This window comes from Phaenicophaeus curvirostris, chromosome 9, assembly GCF_032191515.1.
Source record: "Phaenicophaeus curvirostris isolate KB17595 chromosome 9, BPBGC_Pcur_1.0, whole genome shotgun sequence".
Classification (NCBI taxonomy): domain Eukaryota; kingdom Metazoa; phylum Chordata; class Aves; order Cuculiformes; family Cuculidae; genus Phaenicophaeus; species Phaenicophaeus curvirostris.
Window position 1 is genome coordinate 32,482,923 of NC_091400.1, and position 24,376 is coordinate 32,507,298.

At 36.2% G+C, this 24,376-nt stretch overlaps 1 protein-coding gene across 1 annotated transcript in view; it reads right to left on the bottom strand.

Annotated features, from left to right (window-relative positions):
- The window catches only part of CFAP46 (cilia and flagella associated protein 46), a 71,472-nt gene that overhangs the window by 16,270 nt on the left and 30,826 nt on the right, over positions 1-24,376 (bottom strand). Inside the window, exons 24-47 of the mRNA XM_069864153.1 lie at positions 23,624-23,789; positions 21,894-21,978; positions 21,646-21,784; positions 20,940-21,123; positions 20,354-20,513; positions 19,181-19,371; positions 17,077-17,193; positions 16,449-16,613; positions 15,910-16,058; positions 14,494-14,592; positions 14,132-14,261; positions 13,116-13,262; positions 11,555-11,755; positions 10,515-10,621; positions 9,512-9,694; positions 8,606-8,741; positions 7,638-7,826; positions 6,727-6,915; positions 5,897-6,025; positions 4,805-4,984; positions 3,368-3,535; positions 1,851-1,948; positions 1,082-1,161; positions 38-189 (exon numbers count right to left, since the gene is read on the bottom strand). Of these exons, the coding sequence (XP_069720254.1) occupies positions 38-189; positions 1,082-1,161; positions 1,851-1,948; positions 3,368-3,535; positions 4,805-4,984; positions 5,897-6,025; positions 6,727-6,915; positions 7,638-7,826; positions 8,606-8,741; positions 9,512-9,694; positions 10,515-10,621; positions 11,555-11,755; positions 13,116-13,262; positions 14,132-14,261; positions 14,494-14,592; positions 15,910-16,058; positions 16,449-16,613; positions 17,077-17,193; positions 19,181-19,371; positions 20,354-20,513; positions 20,940-21,123; positions 21,646-21,784; positions 21,894-21,978; positions 23,624-23,789 (3,544 nt within the window). The remainder of the gene's footprint in view (positions 1-37; positions 190-1,081; positions 1,162-1,850; positions 1,949-3,367; positions 3,536-4,804; positions 4,985-5,896; positions 6,026-6,726; positions 6,916-7,637; positions 7,827-8,605; positions 8,742-9,511; positions 9,695-10,514; positions 10,622-11,554; positions 11,756-13,115; positions 13,263-14,131; positions 14,262-14,493; positions 14,593-15,909; positions 16,059-16,448; positions 16,614-17,076; positions 17,194-19,180; positions 19,372-20,353; positions 20,514-20,939; positions 21,124-21,645; positions 21,785-21,893; positions 21,979-23,623; positions 23,790-24,376) is intronic.

A 24,376-nucleotide genomic window follows, 5' to 3' on the forward strand; every position in this document is an offset into this window, starting at 1 on the left:
CACCCTATTTTAAACATAAGGTAATCAAACATATTACCACATCTGTTTTGAAGACATACTCCTGGAAGTTTTGAACAACAGTCTGTCTAAGATGGCTCTTCATCTTTTGCTGCTTGTAAAGATGCACTTTTTCCAGCAAAAGACAAAACTTAGCAGGATTCACAGGAAATCGAGAGACTTTAGCTTGCACTATTGAAAGGAGGAAACATCATCTTAAGACTCTCTTTGAGACATCATATTTGTACTTGAAGAAGTGATTGTACAGAGATCATCACTTTCTCAATCCATAGTATTCTTTGAAAATGAAATAACTCTTCATATATATTTAGCACAAAATATATACAGAAATGTACAATGAAAAGATGTCTGTAATTATTTGTCTGTAACAACTTTAGTCTTCAAATATTTACAAAAATTCCATAAATCATGACTAGATACATTATATCTGATAATCAAACACATATTTAAGCATTTGCTTTCCTTTGGTATTAGTAAAAGTTATGATTACTTTCAAATTGGCTTAAAATTTTACTAGCTGCAACAGTGAAAGAGATGAGCCTTCTCAGAATCATAGAATCATAGAGTAGTTTGGGTTGGGAGTGACCTTAAAGATCATCCAGTTCCAACCCCCCTGCCATGGGCAGGGACACCTTCCACCAGCCCAGGCTGCCCAAGGCCCATCCAACCTGGCCTTGAACACCTTCAGGGATGGGGCAGCCACAGCTTCCCTGGGCAACCTGGGCCAGTGCCTCACCACTCTCATAGTGAAGAAATTCCTCCTTATGTCTAGTCTAAATCTGCCCCTTTCCAGTTTATACCCACTGCCCCTTGTCTTATCACCACAAGCCTTTGTGAACAGTCCCTCCCCAGCTTTCCTGGGGCCCCTTCAGGTACTGGAAGGTGTCTACAAGTCTCTTTGTAGCCTTCTCTTCTTCAGGCTGAACAACCCCAACTCTCTCAGCCTGTCCTCATATGGGAGGTGCTCCAGCCCTCAGATCATCCTCATAGCCTCCTCTGGACTCGTTCCAACAATCAACACCAGTGCAATGATTTTTATCTCTCAAATGTGAAAGGCACTTACCCACTGGCTGAGTGGGTTTTCCTTTCTCCTGTGCAGTACTTCCTTTTGGCATCTCAATCAAGGAACTGTATAGATTTGATCTACAGAAAGCAGAAAACAGCTGAGTAATTATGTAACAGTTCAGACTTGTTTATATGAAGGAAATTTATTAGATGAGTAATTATTACCCTCTCATTAATGTGCTCGAAAATACTGACAAGATGCAATATTTACCGTCACCTTGGGGCACAAAACCTCAAGATCTAAGTGCAACAAGCTGCGAGCTGGGAGGTAAAGTTCTTTCCCTGCTGTTTTTCAGTACGGTAGATTTTATTTGTTCCAGGACAATTGTTTAAGACTATTCACAAATGGTGAAATTTCTCACAGCCATAGCTAAATTTATGAGTAATCACTTATTAGGCTGCAGTAATGAGATTGTTTGTGCCTTTAACAAGCTAAATATGACCCCTCCTGGCATTTTCAAGAGCATAAGCAGTAAGAGCTGGAAACTATTAACAGAATTTAGACTGCCAAGAATGGCCTGAAACCTTTCAAGAGACCTCTGGAGATTTCAAAAGTAATTAGGGAAATCAAAAGTAGAGAAAAGCGTACAGCTTTGAGCTGCAGGTAGTTTTATTTATACATTAATTTGTTTCCTATCCTTCAATTCAAGTCCTGCAAAATTACAAGTAAAAGGCAATAAACAACCAAAATAGTTATTATTTACAGGTAAAGAAAGATGACATTTGTAACAAACAGAATGCTAAACCAAAATGATGGAACTTCATACCTGTCTTCTGAATGCTGGAGAATAATTATGTAGAAATTAGATGGTAATTCACCCATTATATTAAAGTGCTCAACGGGAATGCAGAGATTTCTCCATGCCTGTAAAACAATTCAAAAGCAGCATTATTTTCATAGATTTTACAAACTCTGATCTCAGTTCTTTCATCAGAAAACTGATAATAATTCTAGGAAAGAAAGTGCTAATATTAAGGAGGAAAAAAAGTCAAAGCAAACACTCAGCAGATATGCCAGGACATAAAATGCTTTTTCACTGTGAGGGTGACGGAGCATAGGTTGCCCAGGGAGGTCACGGAATCTCCATCCTTGGAGAGGCTCAGAGGCCATCTGGGCATGGTCCTGGACTTTAGGTGCTTGAGCAGGGGGGTTGGACAAGATCAGAGGTCTTTTCTAACCTCAACCATTCTGTGATGGGTGTTCATGACTGTTTCCATCTAGCGTATGTATTACCAGTCAGATAATGACAGCAACTCAAAAACAGTGGCTTCTAAACAGAATATTATCCTATTCCTTCTGCTAAAGAAGATAATACAGTACATATAGAGAAAAACAAAAAACAGTAGCCTACAAACATGTATTTTTCTTATCCTGTACATATCTCTGTTTGCCACATTTTGTAAATGCTTATCCTTGCCAGTTACAGCTAATCCTTTGTATTTAACTTGCTAATGGTTTTCACTTTTGCTCATTTCTAACCTAAAGTCTTCCAATCTTAGTTTTGGTACCCACTTTTACACTCAGATATTTGAAGAATAAACAAGTCTTAATCAGCTTAGACCAATAACCAGGGTATTTATCTCCCAGGAAAGTTTATCCATGATTTGCTCCAGAACTACAAATTACATGAATCATATTTTCCTGGTTGGTTTCTTTAAATATCCAGTTTGCAACACCCCAGTTTAGTAGACGGCCACAGACAGTGGTGTTTGTTAAAAAATAATTAGTAAAACAATCAGGGTCTTTGCATAAGGTACCACTTGCATGGGGACCTGAGTGTCTCAAACAGGATGACTGGATGCTGTCCAGAGGGCAACAGAAGTCTCTTCTTCAAAGGTCTGTGACTATGGACTGGGAGAGACTCACATAAAATTAATGATTTAAGCGTGCAGACAGCACAACTCTGACATCCAGCTATACCAAATTGTAACTGTAAGACAAACTGGCATTGCATCCTTAAAATCTCACTTCTGACTGAAATTATGTAGCTCAAGCCACGCAGACAATGGCATAAACAAAACCACAGGACAGTACACACCGTACTAATACAAATATATTTCAACTCATGACCAAGACAACCCATGACTCAAATCAAGAAAACAAAAAAGTTTATAGAGTTCAAAGGAAACAGCTTAAATATTATTTAAGTCCAGGAATAACTGAAATTATATATATCCGAGTATGTGTGTATACGTATGTATATGTAAATATATATGTCTCTCTGTGTGTATTTATATAACATATATATAAACCACTAATAGGTTGTGCATCTCAAAAAATTACCATTGAAGTAGCAGTCAATTGCCGTTCCACATTTTTTAGAAGATCGCTTGTGTTTCTGTTTAGCTTTAAATTATTCTGAAGATTCAGTAATGCTGCTAGCTGAGAGCTGCTGGTGTTAGACGTAGCTGTTGAAAGGATACTCTTCATCATCAGAGACGCTGAACAGCTCTGCAAAATTTTTGTATCTATTTATTTTCCCTCCTCAAGATAATATAAATACATATATACTCTATGTTTGTGTTATATATGTTAAAGAAAAACTCTTGTGCTTAAAAGGTGAGATGGATTCACAAAAGCCTCTCTGCTAGTGTGTTTACAATCTAATGTAAACAGTCTGACAATAACTTATGAAGCTTTCTTAAAGATGAATAGCTAGAAATAACTTCCTTATCTATAATTATCATCTAAGTTTCTGCATTGAGTCATCTAAGGTCTACATGGAAAGGTAAACGCTTGCATTCTGAATTTAGCCTTTCCAGTAAGCTGAGCCATTTCTGTGTTTCTATGTCTTTTACTGTATAACCACTGTACCACACATTTTAACAGACTTCCTACAAGGGTAAGACTTCATATCCTTTTCTTTCAGCAAACATAACAATCCTGTCATTTGAAATTATGCTTACTAACAGCTGTCACATTAAAAAAATGCAATTTGGGTTGACCTAATAAAAAATTCCAAAGGGAGGTTTAATATTGACATGGAGTGACATTTTAAGCTCTTCTTTTTTTTAAAAAAACCCAATAACAACAAACCTTTCTGAGCAGGACAGTAACTGAATTAGTGGGGGTTTTCTCCCTAGTATGCAATTGTCTATGAAAATGTCACCAAACACAACAGTCACTAGAAATGTTAAAAAGACACCAATCAACTATTTTGAACTAAGAAAATCTATCATGTATTTGATTACTTGCATTATTTGCTAGTTCTCACATGTATCTGCACACTGTGCACCCTCAGCAAGTTTGCAGGTGACACCAAGCTGAATGGTACAGTTGCCATGCCAGAAGGGTGGGATGTCATTCAGAGGAACCTGGACGAGCTGGAGAAGTGGGGTTGTGTGAACTTCATGAGGTTCAACAAGGCCAAGTGCAAGGTCCTGGGTTGGGGCAATCCCCGGTTTCAATACATGATGGAGGATAATGTGATTGAGAGCAGCCCTGCAGAGAAGGACTTGGGGTGCTGGTTGATGAGAAGCTTGCAACGTGTTGCAACACGAGCTGGCAACGTGTGCTCACAGCACAGAAGGCCAACCGTATCCTGGGCTGCGTCAAAAGAAGCGTGGCCAGCAGGGCGAGGGAGGGGATTCTGACCCTCTGTTCCTCCTACTCTGTGATTCTGCAGGACCACTTTTCAGGCAATATGAATAGACATTTTCGTTTATGTAGCTTAACACATCCTTTTTACAGGAAAGAAGCACAGTACTTTGGCTGCATTACCTGATGAAGTGCCAAAAACTGACTAGTTGCAACTGGGTCCAATTGCTGGAAGCATTCAACCATTTCAAAACTAGCAGCAGCCAGTACGTCTGTAATATTATGTCTGAATGCCTTACTCATACATTGTAGAAAAACTTCACTGGACTGAGAAAGATATTTCTGAGCCAATCTATGTTCCTTCTAGATGATAAAAAGATTTATATTAAAATATGTATCAATATTATATATTGGTTAGACATGTACAGATGACTAATGCATTAGAAAAGATAAGTATTAATTTTTCACAGCTAATTTTATTGCTTTTTCTCCCTTTTAAGGCATTTAATTGATTTTTGATCAAAATATGCAAATCCATATTAATTATTTAGCAGACACCAAGATCTGTTATACAAGATTAAAAATTAAATGTTCTTTAACATAACACATGTTCTTAGCAGAAAAGTAAATTACAGGCAATATTAGCCATTCAGAAAAAGGAATTTTCTGTCAATTCTTAGTAGTTGCCATTGACAGTTAACTATATTAATACAAATAAACCTCCAAATCTCTTATCTCAGGTGTTTATTGGTTATAGTAGGAACACAATCTGTACACTGTCTAGTACAGTTCCTAGTGTGCTTCGAACTGCAGTAGTTATTATAGCAGAGATCAGTTCACCGCACAAAACAACTTAAATGTGGTAAGAATTTTACAACTGTTTTGTGATAGAAATTATTTTTCCTTTCTTTCCCAGTCTGCAAAATGTTTTGCTCCCTTAGAAAGGCACATTTGTGAAGCAGAGAGAAAGCTCTCTGTTCATCTTGTCCTGGTTGCTTGATTAGTGGGAAACCACTTGAAGGGAGTGACTCGGAAAGCTCAATCAGGAGCTCCCATGAACATGAATGGAGGAGCAAGATGGAGATACACAGCAGAGAAGTGATGGAAAGCTGGGGTTTTGGGGTTGTTTTGGAGTTTTTTTTTTCTTTTGTATGATCTGATTTATCTTACAAACATTTCCATTATCAATTCAAACAGAACCTATGATGTAAGGTGGCTGTTCTTCCATAAATACGAAGCGCTTAAATTCTAATGTGAGCACATATGTTAACATACCTTCAGTTCCTGCATTTTCCTCCTATTCTTATCATTTTGATATTTATTAGTTGGCAAACTGCTGCCTGTCACTTCCTGCTCACTGCAATCTGTGGAAGTAATTTTTTCAATGTCTGATTTAGCTTCTTCCTACTCATCACAATATAAAAAAAGAACAATTAAACATTCCATTAAGTATGGCCACTTTAATTTATTTTGTGAAAGTCTAGTTGAATATTGAACTAACCTTAAAGGAAACATCTCACTACATGAATCCCTAGATGGCGAGAGCTTCACCAATACTATCAGACATCAAAATTTCTTAATAGGCTATGATGACAATATGACAAACAGAAACGAAAAAGGACCCCCATACAATCTCTGAGATTTTGATTTTCTAATATTTGCCCTCAGTTAATTTCTTCTGAACACTTTAATTCATCACTAAATTTATAATGACTCAATAAACTTCCCTTTTCTTCCTTGGTGTTCGTACTACAACATGAAAGGACCGTACGAATCTGAGCTTTTAATCTACTAGTCATTACTTCTTGCCTGAATGGATTCAGAGAAAAACCTTCCTAGCCCTTTAAGGCATCCAAGGAGTGTTTTGAAAACATTGTAATTAGCATATCTCAGGAATGAATCAAAAAATTATCCACACAAGGATGGCACGTAGGCAGAAACATTTTTGTGAAAAGACTTGGTTCAGTATACGCTTGTCTTATGGCTTACGTGCAATATGTAAATCCTAGGTCTAAATAAATATCACACAAGCGTATTCAAAAAACTATTGGGGCAGACAAACTTTACACATAGAAATGAATTAAAATGCAGAAAAGAATGCATACCAAAACACCTAGCTTCCAGTAAATCTCTGAATGTACAGGATCCACATTAATGGCAAGTAAATGAAGAGTTTTTCCAGTGAGATACAGGCATTTGGAGCTGATGTCAGGACAGCCTTTACAAAGATTTTGTACGTTTGCTAGCTGAGCCAATGTAATGTGACCCACAGTGCATTCCATATGCTTCCACTCCTGGTAAAATACATATTTATGTTTATTCGCTCATATGTACCCACACATAGAGAAATGTTTTCACAAAAATCTAACATATATACTTACATACAAACACATTTGTTAAATGCAATTACACTTTCAACTACAAACACGCTGTCTTTAAGAGATACACAAATTCATTAACAATTGATTAAAAAAGAAGCACCTTGTAGCATCCGTAAGTAAACAATCAGTGCTGAGGAAAATATGGGGCAAGGGGAGGGTACTGTGGGGAATGGTGGGGATACTGTGCCTCCCTTTAACAGGGAAGCATTTCCTATTCTCATTGTCTAAGACAGAATAATGGACCAGAATTACTGCTCTGGTCCAGTGGGACACGCTTCTATTCATCAGCTTGGTTAGGCAGTTCTGCTTAAAACCAACTGTTTTAAAAAGAAGAGACAATAATGCAAAAGACCCCCACCAATTACAAAGCCACAAGTAATTTCCCTGCTACTCTTGCTGGTTTTAAATTCCTGCATTTGAGAAAATCTTTTCAAGAAAACAAAACTGATAAAGCCCCAATAAACCATTCCCACAGCAAACCCCACACACTTAAACTTTCTCTGCTGCAAAACTACGTGAACGGTCTTAGGACCCATTTCCTCAGTAATGGACAAAGTTCTGCTATGGAAAACATCTCTGGGAAACTTTGATAGACCTTTTATATGCAAATCATAGGACTGAATATTCTGTATTACCTGTTCTGTTGCATCATCTTCAATAGATTCCCTGATGAATGCCTCCACAATTTCATGAGACAATGTTTCTCTCATTTTTTTAAGCTTCTTCTCAGTAATAACAAGATGAAAAATGTCCAAAAGAATTTCTACAAGATTTATTTTCCTATTAGCCAGTTGCCTCATTAATGGGATACTAACATTTGTGGTCTGAAATACAAAAGAAAGGAAACTAGAATTCTAATGTTAAATATGTTTGCATATTTACCTGGTAAGAAGTTAGAATGTTATACTTCTTTTAATTAACGAAGCAAACTTTTAGACATCACCACCTCAACAGATCAGAGATATTGCTATTCAATGTCAAACACATTACAAAGCAATCAGAACAGCTGGGTTTTTGCTTTTCGCGTTTTCTGTACTTGGTACGAATATCTGATTACAATGGAGTTACAAATGCGTACATAAAACCAGAATTATTGTATTTATTGTTTTGGTAGCTGCAGAAACATATCTGCTCCTTAAAAAAGGCAAAGAAATAAAAACAAGCTGGATACTAGAGTATAATAATGGTACATGCTAGCAAAATAGCCTGCAGGCTTACATTACCCAAAATCCACTATTTCGAAGACAGGCTTTCTTTACTCACATAATGTTCTGTGTAATCTTTTTTTTTTCTTCTTCTGAGACATAAAATCTTTATTGTGGAGAATTTTAAGTTGTGAGGTATTTAGATAATCAAAAGTATCTCCAAGTTTAGACTTTTGTAGCTATTAGATAAATTTAGAATTAAATAAAATTGACAAAGACCAAATAAATCTTCTTATTTCTCCTTCTCTTCTTCCATTTTTAAACTGTACACTTTTTTAGCATGCAATGTTTCCTTCTATATTCAGACAATACCTATCACTACAGGAAGATAAGCTCATCTAGGGCATCTAAGAATTAGATTTCTTTTCCATGAGTAGAAAAAATATATATCTCTATACCTCATCAACTGCAAAGAAGCTACAAACATCATGAAACAATTCCTCTGTTTTGGATACTGCCCTCTGAGCTAAGTCATAAGCATTGAGATAGTGACTATGTTTTTCTTCTTCATTTGTTTTCCGCTTGGCCACCATCCTGAAAAAAAACCAAACAACCATAAACCCAAAGAAACTAACCTAAGAAAGTTTTTATTTTTATGGTATCAATACTATTGATCATATATAAACAAATTATAGATTAATAGATTAAGTATATATACTAGTAGGCAAAATAGATTAACTTTGTACATGCTTTTCCTAAATGTTCAAATCAGAAAAGTGAATGTTCACATATTATTTTTTCAAGTTCTTGTTCCTGGAACTGTACTGCTACAACGCAAGACGATGCCAAGACGCAGCCAAGACGCAAAGAGAAGAAAAGCGGGTAATATTCTAGAGTACGTATCTGCCAGGAACAAACTGGCAGATCAGCCAGGTACAAAACACGTCTCATTTTAAGGGGACATCTTGGAAACAACTGGAAATCAAGGCAGACCATGTTCTGTGCTTTTGCTATTACTGCAATTTCCAGAGAATCATTTCAACAGTCAGAATTGTAAAAGCCTATGATTACTTGAGAACAATTGGTGTGGCTGCCAAAACGCCTTTACAAATGGGAAGACTCAGAGACATTGATACTTTGTTTTGACCTCAAAAATAGTACAAAAATCCCTAGTATCACGTAAGATTCTACAGTATTTTTCTGCATACAGAACACATCGTGAATGTAAAGAGATGTATAACACCAAGATATAAAACCTGACAGTATTATCTGCTCTTTTCTAACTTTAATAAGACTATAAACATGTAAATAGTACATTTTGTGGACTATTTAAACAAAACTTTTCATAAGAGGTATAATCTTACCTGTGAATATTGGCACATTCTAGCAGTAGCTTAGCGCTGCTGTTTCTATGCCCATAACGAGAGAAGTCCTTCTCAATTTGAACTAGTTTATTGTATGACTCCTGTAGCATATATAGCAACTGATGAGAATCAGCATTACTTGTCATACAAACTTGGGCAAAATGTACCTCAATAAGTATTTTCCTATGAATAAAAATTAAGTACAAGACAGCAGTCAGAAAGTGCAGGCGGTGTTTGAGAACAGACATATTCCTCTCTGCTCTCCTTTAAATTACAATAAAATTAGGAAAAGACTCTTTATTCTTTAGATCTGTGGTGTACAAACTATAGTTGGTCCTGAAAATATCAAAATATTATCTTTTCAGATTAGAATTGAGGTGCCACTTTTTCCATGTATCTAATTATTCAAACTGCCTAGGTCTAATCAATCTTCTAAACACAGGTGAATTGAGAAGACTATTAGTCCCCCCTTTCTAATCGAAAAGCTTCACATTTCTTGAAAGAGAAGGAAGTGTGAATGTTCTATATTCTCTCCTTGTACCAACACATTTTAAGATCTCTGTGCTTGGATTTCAATGTAACCAAAATCATTCTTTAGTTCCACCACAAAAAGACTTGGATCACGGCGAGGACAGAAGCAGCTCAGTACTGCAGATCACAATAGTTTTGTGGGAATATCTGTGCTCAAAGAGTTATCTCTGCATAGGCAAATGTATCTTGCTCCTTTGGGTAACCTACACCACAAACTATGCACAATAGGATGTGCTCTCTGACCTAGCTTACTAACTTAACAGGTACCAGGGCTACAAAGAAGAACAAAGAAACTGGAAAGGAACATCAAACCAAAAAAATCCCAACAACATAAATGACTCAGAGAAAAAATGTTTGAGAATCCACAGAATGCGCCATACTGAAATAAAGAGATGAATAGTAAAAATCACCATATATTTACAATGCAGCTGCATCAAAGAGGCCAGGCATATTTGAATGAAAAGACAGTTACCTGGCTTCAAGGGATGCAATCATAAAACCCAACTCTGACTGTCTGTTAGGTCTCTTCAGTAAAGTAGATCTGAGCACATTTACAGTGTGTTCCAGGATCTCACAGGCCTGCAGGTCACATCAGAAATAATTCTATTTTAAATGTTTGTGCATAATATTAAGCATTAATTTAGAAAGTTTAAATTTTGTGTAGAACATGTTGAACTTTTGCTGCTTCTGTGCTGCAGTCACATTGGTCAGACATGTGAAGGAAAAAGAACCAACCACCTCACACATTTCATTAACAGCCATATTGGTAAAACTTTAATAAATACTCTCATTGGTAAGCAGGTATTTTGTCATTCAATGACTGTAAATCTGAAATTAGCCCAAATCAAAATAGTTCCTCTATACAAAACAGACACAGAGATTATCAGAAAAGTACAGATATTCACGGACAGAACAAGATTAATACCTATGCTAGAACTCATGAACGTTAAGGGTTGAACAGTAAATGGATATTTTAGCGCTACGTCTCAAATGGAAAAAGATTTTTATAGAGATATATATATTACACTTACAGTAGTACCTTTCAGAAGCTGGAAATATTTGTAAAACTATTTGAAATATTTGAAAAGGACGTGCACACTCGTAATATACTTTCAGTAATAATACTAAAAATTCTAATCTTTAGACAGAAAATGAACACATCAATGTTAACAAAATTGTCTGAGTAGAAAAGCATCCTAACCAAGGGAATCAGCTCACTGGGATTTACTTACTCATAACAGATCACAATTGCTAATTTGAAAAGAAGGACCTACAGCTTATTATAAAAACTTCATAAACTTCTGTGGCTAAAATCATTTCTACTGGCCTACATCTGTTTGCAATCTGTAATTGAAGTTGGTTGAATGCACAACAGAGAAATCAATATTAACCACACTTAACACCTATTTTTGTTTTTATTGAAATGCAAAGCTGAAACCATTTCTCTTCACTGAAACAGCGGCAGCACTCCCACAAAAAAACCCAACCACCGTACCCAAAAAACTTCCTTACCATGCTCTGTTTTCCTTCCCCCTCATCCTCCAGAATTGCTTCTATAAGACTAAGAGTACTGTTGTACCAAAACTGTTCATTTCCTCCTAGAAGCTGTGCTTTCTCAAGGAGCGCTTTAGCTTGGCCATGGTTTCTTTCCAGGTTAGCCAATACAGCAAATAAGTACAAGCACCTTGACACATCATACAGGGCCCCCAGTTCCTAGGAAGAAAGATATGTGACCTATATACAACAGATCCACTACTCTATTCATATTTACTTCTATTCATATGTTAGATTAAGCTTATGAATAGATACAGAAATAAGAAGTGAATTGTATTTCCCCAATTATCTCTACGCTTTCTTAGTTACTCATTATATTATCTCTTTTTTTTCAAAAATAAAGTGTCTTCATATCAACAACTCCAACTCTTCAAATATACTTTGTATTTCTTTATGTTCCCCTGTCTTCCAAGTCACAAATCCAATAAGCCATTTTCTGCTATTTAGTATGTCGATACCCACAGTCATTTGTCAGTATCTGATGAGGAAACGTGGTGATGAAAAGTTTTTTAGTGAACTGGGATTTAGACACATCAGACATCCAGTAAATCCACCATGCTACCCCTATGCTACTCAAACTACATACTAGTCATATACAAGAGACAAATACAGCGTACAATATAGATAGTATACTAGCATAAAGATATACAGGCCACCAGTAAGCAATTATATCATTAAAATTATTGTCCTCCCTAATGTCTTTTGAACTTTTCTCCATGTCCAATACTAAATTCATGCTTTAATAAGAGACATATACTATTAATGGACACAATATTTATATGTTATTATTCAAAGTATTGGAGATTCATGCTGAAAATACATAGACAGATTTTACTTACATGAGAAAAATTATTATGTGGAATAACAGAATTACATTTATTGCAAAAATTATGTTTCAATAACGTGTACAACCATGAAGAGAGCTTTAATGGAGAACAGCAAACACAGGAAGAATACTTTTAACGTAAACACTTCAAAATAATGAGATGACGTGGATTTGTTTGGTGGAACATATAGACACTTATTTCAGATCTGCTGGAATTCTAATTTGTAATTTCAGTGTCAGTTGCTGTTTATCAAAACATGGTTAGCAATAGCAATAAAACCATAAGGAAATTCAAAGTTACATACCTAGACTTTTAAATGATCAAAATGATGACAGAATGGAGCTAAACGCTCGCTCTCTCTTATGAGAAAATCTTAAGACGTCCCTAAGCCATTTTAACAAACAAGGTTTGGAGGCACACACATTGTCGGAGGTTGCTGGAAAGCTGACAGAGATGCTGACAGTACTTCACAAGTTGAAATAATCTTAAAACAATTCCCAGGAAGTGGGATTTAAGTCCTGTACATTTAAATGTACATTATAGATGTTGAAACTCAAATGACATAGGTTTGGATTAGGGTGGGGGAAAGGTTTGGTTTTGCAACTTTATTATGAGGAATAACTGCATCAAAATGAACATTTTTTCCTACATGTTTTATTACTTTTTCTAGTTCTATTTTATTTCTGATATACCTGAGTTGCAGCATGAGCCTCTGAAAGTAGAAGTCTTGCTGGTTGATACAAGCCTAGCTGAATTAATACTTCAGCTTTTTCTGTCCACAAGTAAGGGAAAGAAACTGCACTCAGTCCTTTTCCTGTTACCGCATTTAACTCAAAAAACTGAAAAAAAACCCAAAACATTACACTTTCATAAATTTCAGAACTAAAATAGATGGAATACAAATTCTTATCAACTACCATATTAAATTCTTGATATATCTTGCAGTCCAGTTCTATTTTCAAATTTCTAAACTCAACATTCTATTACAGGAAAAATAAGTTTGCTGGGGGATTTGGATTTTACAGTCCTCAAAAGGCATTCAACTAATAAGGACAGACTATTGAAACAGATTGACTACTTCAGATCTGCTGCTGGTAATAACTAAATAAAGGAGAAAAACTATTTGCAGCAGCTAAAAGATGTCACTCAAGAGGGATTAGCAATTAGGAAAAAAGATATACATGCATGAGAATGGAAAAATATACAAAGAGAGCAAAATGATATAATGGAAAGGTGGGGGTGAGCTTTAAGAATATCAGTAATCCAATTATTTTCCTAAAAAAGAGACTAAAAAGACAGAGCTGAAATACTTGTCTGCCTTTAAAGCACAAAGGAAATGGTAACGGAAAGCAGAAAAAGAGAAAACTGAGACCAAGAGCAAATACAATGTCTGGGTTTTTTTTCCTTTTCAGTCTTTTTCACCTAGTTGCATTAGTTTTAAACTCTAGTTGTAGAAAAAATAGTAGTTTTGAGTTTGTATAAATAGAGATTCTCTTCTTGTTGTTCCACAATACAAATAATATGCCAGGCAAACCCAGCTCACGTTCAGCAGATGCCTGACAGCAGAATTTAAGTAGCACACATTTTTAATGATTTGTTTGCATTCATGTGCTTCTCAGGTATAAAATTATTTAAAAACAAACTAGCAAGTATATTAAAACAAAAAGGGAAGTGTAATTTATCAAGAAACTAGAGTAGAAATTAAAACCTTTTCACTTGAAGTGTGGATATTCTCATCCCTACCACCATTCACCTGAGCACTTTCAAAAAACGCTTTTCTTTCTTCTGTCTTGGTATGTACTTCTTTTTCTTTTTTCAGAGCAATCTCCTGCCTACACCTAAATCCCAAGAAAGAAAAATAAACTAAATTATATTTCAAATGTATTTCATAATGAAGTTTCAGTGTGTTAGGTATCTTCGCCATGCATTCACTCTGTAGGTAGATACAAAACAATCATGTACAGAATTTTAGAGCACAGTTAAAATATCAGATTTGTGTGAAGAGATCGTGTGTTTTAGTAATTTTTTTCCCCCCAAACACCATTTATCAGCTGTAGGGGAAGTACATACATTGCTTGTTCTAAGTCACTAATGTATGTTTCTCCAGCAGCTTTCTCATGATATGAAGATGCCCGATTCAGTTTTAGGTCTGAACATATCAAGGCAATTCTAAGAATAAAAAGAAGAAAAAACAGTCATAATTTTTCACACTTTGCTTCATATAAACACATGATACAGAGCACATATTCCACATTTGCCAATACTACCTGCTTATGTCTTGATTACTATTGGCAATAATAAAAATTTTAAATTAAAAAAAAGGGAAAACAAGGTAGCTGAAATTACCCATTGATAGCAGCCATAGAATAGTTTGGGGTGGAAGGCACATTTTTAAGATCATCTAGTCCAACCCCGCTTCCATGGGCATCTTTCACCAGATCAGTTTGCTCAAAGCCTCGTCTAAGTGACCTTGAATGCTTTCACAGATGGGGCATCCAGCAGTATTCCAAGTCCATCCATCAAATCCATGTCTCTCCAATTAAGCAGCAAAAACGATGTAGTAAAAGTACAAAAATATCTGTATGGTCTCACTACAGCATGCAAACCCCTCTATACACATGTATATGCTAACCAGCTTTTCTGTAAAGAGTAATATATTCATGTACACCTTCCTGATTGTATCTAAAAATCAGGTCATAGACACAAATAAAATACCATGAAATAAAAAAAACAAACCTTGAGGTGTTAAAAAAAAAAAAATAAAAATCTGAGGGCTGGAGCACCTCCCATAAAGGCTGAGAGAGTTGGGGTCGTTCAGCCTGGAGAAGAGAAGGCTACAGAGAGACCTTATAGCGACCTTCAAATACCTGAAGGGGCTACAAGAAAGCTGGGGAGGGACTGTTCACAAAGGCTTGTGGTGATAGGATCGGGGGGAATGGGTATAAACTGAGACGGACAGATTTAGACTAGACATAAGGAGGAATTTCTTCACCATGAGAGTGGTGAGGCCCTGGCCCAGGTTGCCCAGGGAAGCTGTGGCTGCCCCATCCCTGGAGGTGTTCAAGGCCGGGTTGGATGGCCCTTGGGATACTTAAATAGCTATCTTGGGCTACTTAAAAGATAATACTTCTATTGAAATTTTTTTGGACTTTGCTTTTTTTGAGTTAGGTGACAACAAGGCATTACAAAAACAATTCACATCGAAGTGTCTTTAGTTCATAATCTGGTACACCTTTCCTCGGGGAGATCATGTTTAGTAACAGATAATCTCAGTGGCTTTCATTCCACAAGCAAACCAATTCATCAAAACTCTGTGACAATATATTAAAAATGAATGAAAAGAAATGAAAGAACATGACAAATATAAAAGAGTAAATCACAAAAAGCCTTGTTATCATTTAGTGAAATATTAACAGACGGAAATATTAAGGAATGGCCCTCTCCATTCACCTCCACTTTTGTTTAAAATAAGTAAAGGATACAAACCGAAGGTGATAGAGATCAGATAGGCTTCTACATTCCACCACTTCATTAGCAACAACTTCAGCTAGCTGAAAGATGGGAAGAATCAAGTGGGGGCTAGAAATTTTCCGTAGTTCTTTAGATAAAAGGTCCATAAAATACAAAGTGCAAGTCTGGAAAGAGATTTTTTCAATTCCGTCAGTATAGACATCATGTAGTAGAGAATAAATTTTAAATTAATGGTTATATCTTCACTTATAAACTCTACCAAAAAAAAAGAAAAACCAAAAAACCGAACACCAACAAACTTCAAGCCAAAAAAGCAGCTAGGTACACAGAAAGCCAGTACACTTATTCTGTCAGTTAAGTTCATTTCAGAATGCAGCGGACAGACAAACACTTTTTGAAGCATTAATGAAAACTACAACGAGAACAAATCTCTGACAGCTGTCTGAACATACTCTTTATCGCACGGACAGAAAAACTAAAACACTGTATAGCTCTTTGTTACTCATTTTTTTCCTAATTAATAACTGCTCTAGAATTCTGAGGAGTGCACTTACAGGTTTGGGGAAATTATCCCAGTTAATACCATAACTATTTGTCTTCTGTTTGAAAGCATCTCTGATATCATTGGGACAGTCATAATGAGCCCATTCTTCCATGTTTGCTGGTATAACAACTGATCCATTCTCTTTAGGCTTCGCTTTCACAGCAGAAACTTTAACCTATAATAAAAAATAAGGAAACTTGTGAGGCCAAATTAGCATTCTTGTTGTTATTAAAAAGGCAGCTAACATAAAAAAATATATATATTTCTGATTAATATCGTTTGAAGTTTGCCTTTTTGCTTTGACCTCTAGACAGGAGTATTTTGACCAATGGAACAAACAAAAGAAGAGTATCTGTCAATTTATAACCTGTCAAGACCATGCGACTAAAAGTGCAGGTCTGACATACAGACCCACAGACAAATCCTTCACATGTTATCATAGAATCGTAGAATACTAGGTTGGAAAGGAACTCAAGGATCATCTGGCCCAATCTTTCTTGGCCAAAGCACGGTCTAGACAAGATGACCCTGCACCCTGTCTGTTATAAGAGTCTTTATAGGAAAGTGCCTGATAAGCCCAGGAAAACATCTCTGAGAAAAAGGAGATTGGTTTAAATTGACAGGAAAGGGGTTCTTACTGGTTTCTCTTTCGTTTTGTCTGTCTCTTTCTTAGGAGATTGTACCTTCTGAGGAGCTGCAAGTTGTGAAGACTTTGATAATATTTTTATAGTAGGTTCTAATGTTGACAATGATACCTAGAAAATCAAAAAATCACAGCTTTTCTGTTTCTAGTTATAACAATTACTGACTCTAAGTCACTATCTACAGCTATAAACAATTGTCTTATACCACATTATAACTGCATAAGAGCTATATTCAAAAAATTAAAATTAAGACTACCAGGAACTTGCATTATTTGCACAAGCATTTAGGATGACTATGGCAATGCACTTAAGCAGATGAATTGACAAAAGATGACACCATCCCTGTGATAAATACTATTGCTACTGTTTTAACCTATCTGGTCACAAATTCAATCCTTTTTTTAAAAAAAATGGCTAGTCAAGATTGCTTAATCTTCTACAAGGGATGAATTTCATATCAAAGTAATCTGGAAGACTACAAAGAGCAACTCTGTCCTCCTTCTGGATTAGCCTTCTATAATGTTACTAATGTATTTTATATAAATTCCTAAATATTTCAGCATATGAAAGTATCTATTGAAAATTTCTCTGTGCATACAACAGCCCAGCTTCTGATCTTGCCTAAAATAAAAAAAAAAACACAAAAACAACACAATAACTTGAGAAGATTAATAAATTTTACTTGAGGGATTGAGAATACAAAATACGAACACAAAATAATGCTGGATGCTAGACAGCTTGTGAAGATGCCAAGTTAAAGGTAACATGTGTCTTTGAAAGAGTCAGAGGCAGCTGTTTTGGCTTGGATTGTTGAAGTTTTCGGAGAACACTGTTAAAATCTTCTACCGAGTTATTTTTGGAGGCCTAGCACTTGAGCACCTACTTTAAAAATGGACATCTGCAGTCAAGTCTGCTTTACTTTGAAGTCCAAAACAAGGTTAAACTCTCCTGTAGTACTTTCATTCCTTCAGTGATACGTTTATTCTTTTTCTCACAGTACTGTTCAGCTGTCAACAGCAGTTCTTAGAATCACTATCATCGTCCTAGAACTGGCACTGACAGCTGCAATAACTCTTAATTTCTGAAATTTTTAGTAGTTTATTCAAACAGTAATATTCCTTTCAGATACTGTTTTCTCTAGTAAGACACTCAGTCAAGTCCAGAGTACTAAAAATTAAGCTTATGTAAAACCTAAAATTGCCAATATTCAATATTGGTTTTCCAAATTCCTGTCTCTCATCAAATGTTAAGAGTCTAAACTGATTTCACAATGAAAATTTGATTATAATTACCACAGGAGTAACAAATTGCATGGGTTTACAGCTAAATAGAATAAAATTATGCACAACAATGAAAATTATGCTTACCGATCTAGTTGATGTCCCACCAACAGCAGCAAGATTGTTTCTATAATGGTTTGTGGCATTACTACTGTCAAGAATAGATTTAGTCCCTTCAAAGATTTACTCATATTTAATGTATAATTGTTTTCCTATGATTTTTGCTACAATTCTCAATAGCCATTTTAATTACGTATTCGTATCAATGAGAAATTAAACAGATGTGGTTGACTTGAAATGTTGCAATAATTAAAAAAGCAATTAGAAAATAATAATTGGTGGACGCTGTCTGTCTATACTTCTTTCCAAAAACTTAACAAATAAATCAACAGCTGAATTTAACTACATCACACAACTCCTTTCTGTCCAATGACAGTCCCTTTGATTCAACCTAAGTGAAGATCCATCTGCAATTACTGCTCCTCAAAACTGTCAGCAATGCCTTCAGCACATATTCTGCCACCACTAAGATTCTTTAACAAATTAAAAATACAACATTTTAGATACTTTTGTGAGAACCATATGGGCATACTACAGACAATCAATGTAGCTGCTTTTACCCTTACTGTCTCTCCTCTCTTTTCTGGAGAGAAACAATTTTCTCATTTGATCCTCGAACCTGAAAAAAATACACCAACTGCACCAATAAAGATGTAGTTCAAACATCAAATGAATAGCTAGCACCATAATTACACAAGCTAACTTGAAATATTCTCACCACATTATAGTACATATAATATGACCTCATACAATCTCACCTGCCAGATACGGATGATACAAGCATATGCCATCAAACAGTGCTGCTGATGAAGAGGAGAACCACAACCAGATACTATAGCCATTAATGTCTGTGCTCTAAACAAAGCTTCCAATTGTTTAATATTACTCAAATTTTCCAAATTAATTTGGGGCATGGTATCATTTGTTCCAATGTCTATCTCCAAATCTTCTGTAAGAGAAAATTTTGATATAGTATCTTTTTCTGTTAAAATACAAACAACATTCTCATAATGACATAAAAATGTATTCAAAACTTGAAATTTTTGAATTAAAAATGAAAATACTTATTTTAAGAAAGCCAGAAAAATAGAAATCCATCTACTGAAGATGTTCTTACGGTGATGCAATGTCACTTGTACTACATTTTCAGTGAATAGTGTAACAGGTATCTATATTAAATTATGTAAGTCTGACATAGAAATTAAGTCCACAGCAAGTACACTGTAACTATGTGTTCTTGAAAATTCATCTGTGGTAAAGGACAGATTGTCTTAACAGGACAAGGGGCAACTGGCACAAACTGGAGCGCAGGAAGTTCCACCTGAATAGGAGGAAAGACTTCTTTAATGCAAGGGTGATGGAGCACTGAGCAGGCTGCCCAGGGACACTAGTGGAGTCTCCTTCTCTGGAGATATTCAAAATCCACCTGGACACATTCCTGTGCAGCCCCCTGTGGGTGACCCTGCATTAGCAGGGGGGTTGAACTGGATAAGCTCCAGAGGTTCCTTCCAACCCCGACCATCCTGTGATTCTATGAAAGATGCTCTAACTTATTCATTTCAGCCACTTTAGTAGTGTTGCAGTCAAATAAAAAAACACTTTTGATCCTGACATAGCCAGGTTCCATGGTGACCCAAGACCATGTCCTAACTACCAGCAGCCTAGCCAGCAAGAAGCGTATTTGGCCAGCATTTATTTCCAGAAATTGCACAACTGGCCATTTTCAGACTGTGGGCAGGTGTCCATGGCACAACGCAGAATACACAGATATATTTAAGCTTGCCTTGAACAAATGACAGTGAACACTGGAGAAAGCAGGGCCAAGGTGGTACCATTCTTTGTGGTAACTAACTAGTAAATTAAAACCGTCCCTTGCATTTGCTGCTGAGAAATTCTTCTGAAAGCTAAAAGGCTATACACCTTTCACATACCTTCTTCTTGTGAGGATTGCATAGGAAATTTCATATGCAGCAAGAGATCTACCACCCAGTCCAAAGGTTTAATAACATCATTGAGGGGAAACTGGTTACAATGTAACCATTCAGCAAATTCCATCAGATAATCAATTTTCTGCCATTCATTTTCTTGTTTCTATAAAAGTAGTAAAGGAAGAGTTTGTTTATATTTGCTGACGTAAATCATAAAAAACCCAAAATTTCAATATAGCCTTAACAGAAACAAAACCCAGTAATTTGGCAGTGAGTAGTTTTACTGGCATCACATAATCAGAGTTATGCCAAATGAAATGTAACAGAAAATTCTTATCAGTTAATTCTTAGCTTTATCAAAACCTATTGCAATTGTCTACTTTGAGACAATTTATTTTGACAGGGCTCAACTGAACTTTTCCTTGATACCAAGATTCAGCCATACATAGTTATCCAACTGAAAAGCAATTTCAAAGTTATAAAAAGCAATGGCCTTCCTACAGGTTCAATTATACACTTCATAGAACTTGCAATCCCAGGAATCACTCGAGGAACATCATTCTATCAGCGTTTGTAAAAACTGACAAACCTGTAAAGCAGTGATTGCATTTTGAAAACAGCTTAACTGTCCAACAGTACTTCTGGAGACCGTTACCAAATGACGCCACATACGAGACAAATAATCTTCGCTTTCACCTCTGAATTTCTGCATGTCCATCATAAAATTGCATCCCAGTCCTGCCTTCACTGCAACCATGTGTTTAAAAATCAGGCTAGAAAAAGACAAAAAACCTTGCAACTTACTTGTATCTGTACCTGTAAAGTAACTTTGTGAGTAGGATAGATACACTAGATTGCATCAGTACAGAACAGAGATGTAAAATTCATAAACGGACATAAACAGGCATAAATCTTTGAGCTTAGGTAAGATTATGTAATCAGTGCTCTATATGATTTCGTTTCCGTTTAATGTAAATGGTTTACTGCTAGGAATATTAAAGTTTCTGTTATATGGCCACATTTCATACACCTGTTTTCCTGGAAAATTAAGATACTACTTACATACTATTTAAAAAAGTAGATTTATAAATATTACAAACAGCTTAATAAGAAGCACTGCCAATGTATGTCTTCTTCATTGAAAGGACCCAACAGTGTTTTCTGTTTTAAGAACTGATGGGCTGATGAAATGTAATCGTAAGGTTTTCCCAAAGCAAAGTAAAAACAAATACGGAGTTTTATACTTCTCAAGAATCACTATGCTTATTTTAATAAAACTATATCAACCAACTTACAGCCTGTGTCTTGTCTGAGGCAAAACTTGAATAGCTTCACCCAGGACTTTTAGTGCTGTCTCCCAATCAGCTTTATCAGCATAGATGTGGAACAACAACCCATATAAGGAGGTTCTTAATGTCAGATCTTCTTCAGCACCTTTGAAGTACAGACAAATTCTTTATTAATATACTGAAGAATTAGAATAATTATATCACAAAATACTGGGTTTTCTTTCAATACCAGATCAAATGGAGGAAGAACTTACCTGGGAGGGAGCATCCAACTGATAACCCAATATTCTGAAAATCCTTTGTAACCCACTGATGCAAGGGCAACGTATCCTTCTTCTCCTAAAAAGATTGGGGAGGGGGGGAGAAAAAAAAACCTCTTTATCTTTTGGTTAACTTATGTCTTTAAGTATTATTGTACTTTTGTAGACATGGACTTGTTGGGCCAGGTCCAGAGGAGGGCGATGAAGATGATCAGATGGCTGGAGCAACTGTGCTATAAGGACAGGCGGAGAGAGTTAGGGTTGTTCAACCTGGAGAGTAGAAGGTCCAAAGAGATCTTACTGTGGCCTTTCACTATAGAAAGGGGTCTTAAAAGAAAGACAGAGAAAGACTTTTGCAAAGGCCTGCAGTGACAGGACAAGGGGCAATGGTCTTAAGCTGAAAGAGGGTAGATTTAGATTGGATATAAGTCAGGGATTCTTAACAATGAGGGTGGTGAGACACTGGCACAGGTTGACCAGGGAAGTTGCAGACAACCCATCCCTAGAAACATTCAAAGTCAGGTTGGATGAGGCTTTGAGCAACCTCATCTTGTGCGAGGTGACCCAACCCATGGCACGGGGGATGGAACTGGATGATATTTAAAGGTCTCTTCCAACCCTAACTATTCTGTGATTTTAAGATTTTGTGGAAAGTAACATGAAAGTTAAAGACAGCTTCAACTCTAACCAGAGGAAACTGAGAGAAAAAAACTGATCGGTAATGTTGTTTTAAGAAAGCTTGTAATAGCAGCTGTAAGGCTTTTGTAGTATTGCTTTTACCTTTTTATTTTTTCTTTTTTAGTTTTCAGGCTGGTATGTATCTCAGGTGAACCATTCACTTGCTGAACTAAAAAAGAAGTTATCTTCGTAGAATCATAGAACATTTTGGGTTGGAAGGGACCTTAAATATCATTCACCTCCAACACCTCCCACCAGCCCAGGCTGCCCAAGGCACCATCTAACCTGGCCTTGAACACCTCCAGGGATGGGGCAGCCACAGCTTCCCTGAGCAACTTGGGCCAGTGCCTCATCTCCCTCATAGTAATTAAGGTCCTAGAAATTCTAGCCTAAATCTCCCCCTCTCCAATTTATACCCATTGCCTCTCACCCTGTCACTAGAAGCCCTTTTAAAAAGTCCCTCCCCAGCTTTCTTGTAGCCCCTTCAGGTACTGCAAGGTTGCCCTAAGGTCTCCTCGGAGCCTTCTCTTCTCCAGGCTGAACAAGCCCTACTCTCTCAGTCTGTCATATCTTCTGGTGTATGTTTCTCCAGATGTGACTCCATTTAAAAATTGCCTCGAGCTAGCTTGATCAAGGATCACTGGAGACCAGCTCCAGCCTCTTAGAATTGTTACTACAGTATATAGAAAAAAAGTAATTCAGTAACTCTGGAAACCATCAAATATAGAATGCTCTGTTTACAGGAAGCATTATTTCAAATTAATATCACAACTTACTATACAGTCTAACTCACAAGAATTACTAACATTTCCAGGCAAAAAAAGAGTATGTGAGTATGTGAATCCTTATATGTGTGAATGTGTGCTATGTGAATGCAGGTAAGAAACCACAGATGGGTTCAAGACAAACAAGTCACTTTCCTCTCTTAGGAAAGGTACCTTGAATTGTGCCCCCAGAGCATCAGAGCAAACTAAAGCTTTCTCTTTACCATCAGTACCAATCACCAAACGTAAGCACAACTAACAACACCTATTAGAAATTCTTACCTGTTCATTTTTAGATTCTGCTTTAACAATACTCTTAAGAATTATTTCAGTAGGTTCTTTTAGCTGCTGCCTGTCACGTGGAGAACCTATCAAGGGCAAACACGTATTCCAGAAGTGCCGAGCTGCAAACATTACAAGGGAATAATTTCTGGCTTCACCTGCGTATCTGAAGAAAATGAAGTACAGCTTAATGAAGGTAAACTAACACATTCTAGTCAAAATAAAGGCTTTTACTTCTACAAACATCTGGGTTTACCTGATTTAAGCACCATTGTATATAATCTCAGCAATAAGGGGCCGCATATGAGTTTTATACCAAAGTTATTTTCCATTTTCATATACAAAATACCTTCACATATTCAGCAGAAGTAGTAATAATCAAGTACCATATTGAAGGTTTTACTGTATTCCTGTGTCATCTTAGCTCTAGAGCCTTCATTTAAAATAATAGTAGAAGCCTACTCAAGATGTTCTCATTGGAATAACCTAATCTTTTGGCTTCCTATTATGTTAATTTCTCATTCGAAAGACATTAAAAATATAACAAACCAACTAATAAAATTCCATGGACTTTGCATAGTACCATACCAGTGTAACACAAGAATATCCCTGAATGCCTCTAGCTGCATTCAAATTGTTTTGAGCATATTCCATGTAAATGTTATTTTCAATTCATAAAATTGAATAGTTCTCCAGATTGCAATACACCACCACTCACAAGATTGACAAAAAGATTCAGAATTTAGCTAAAAA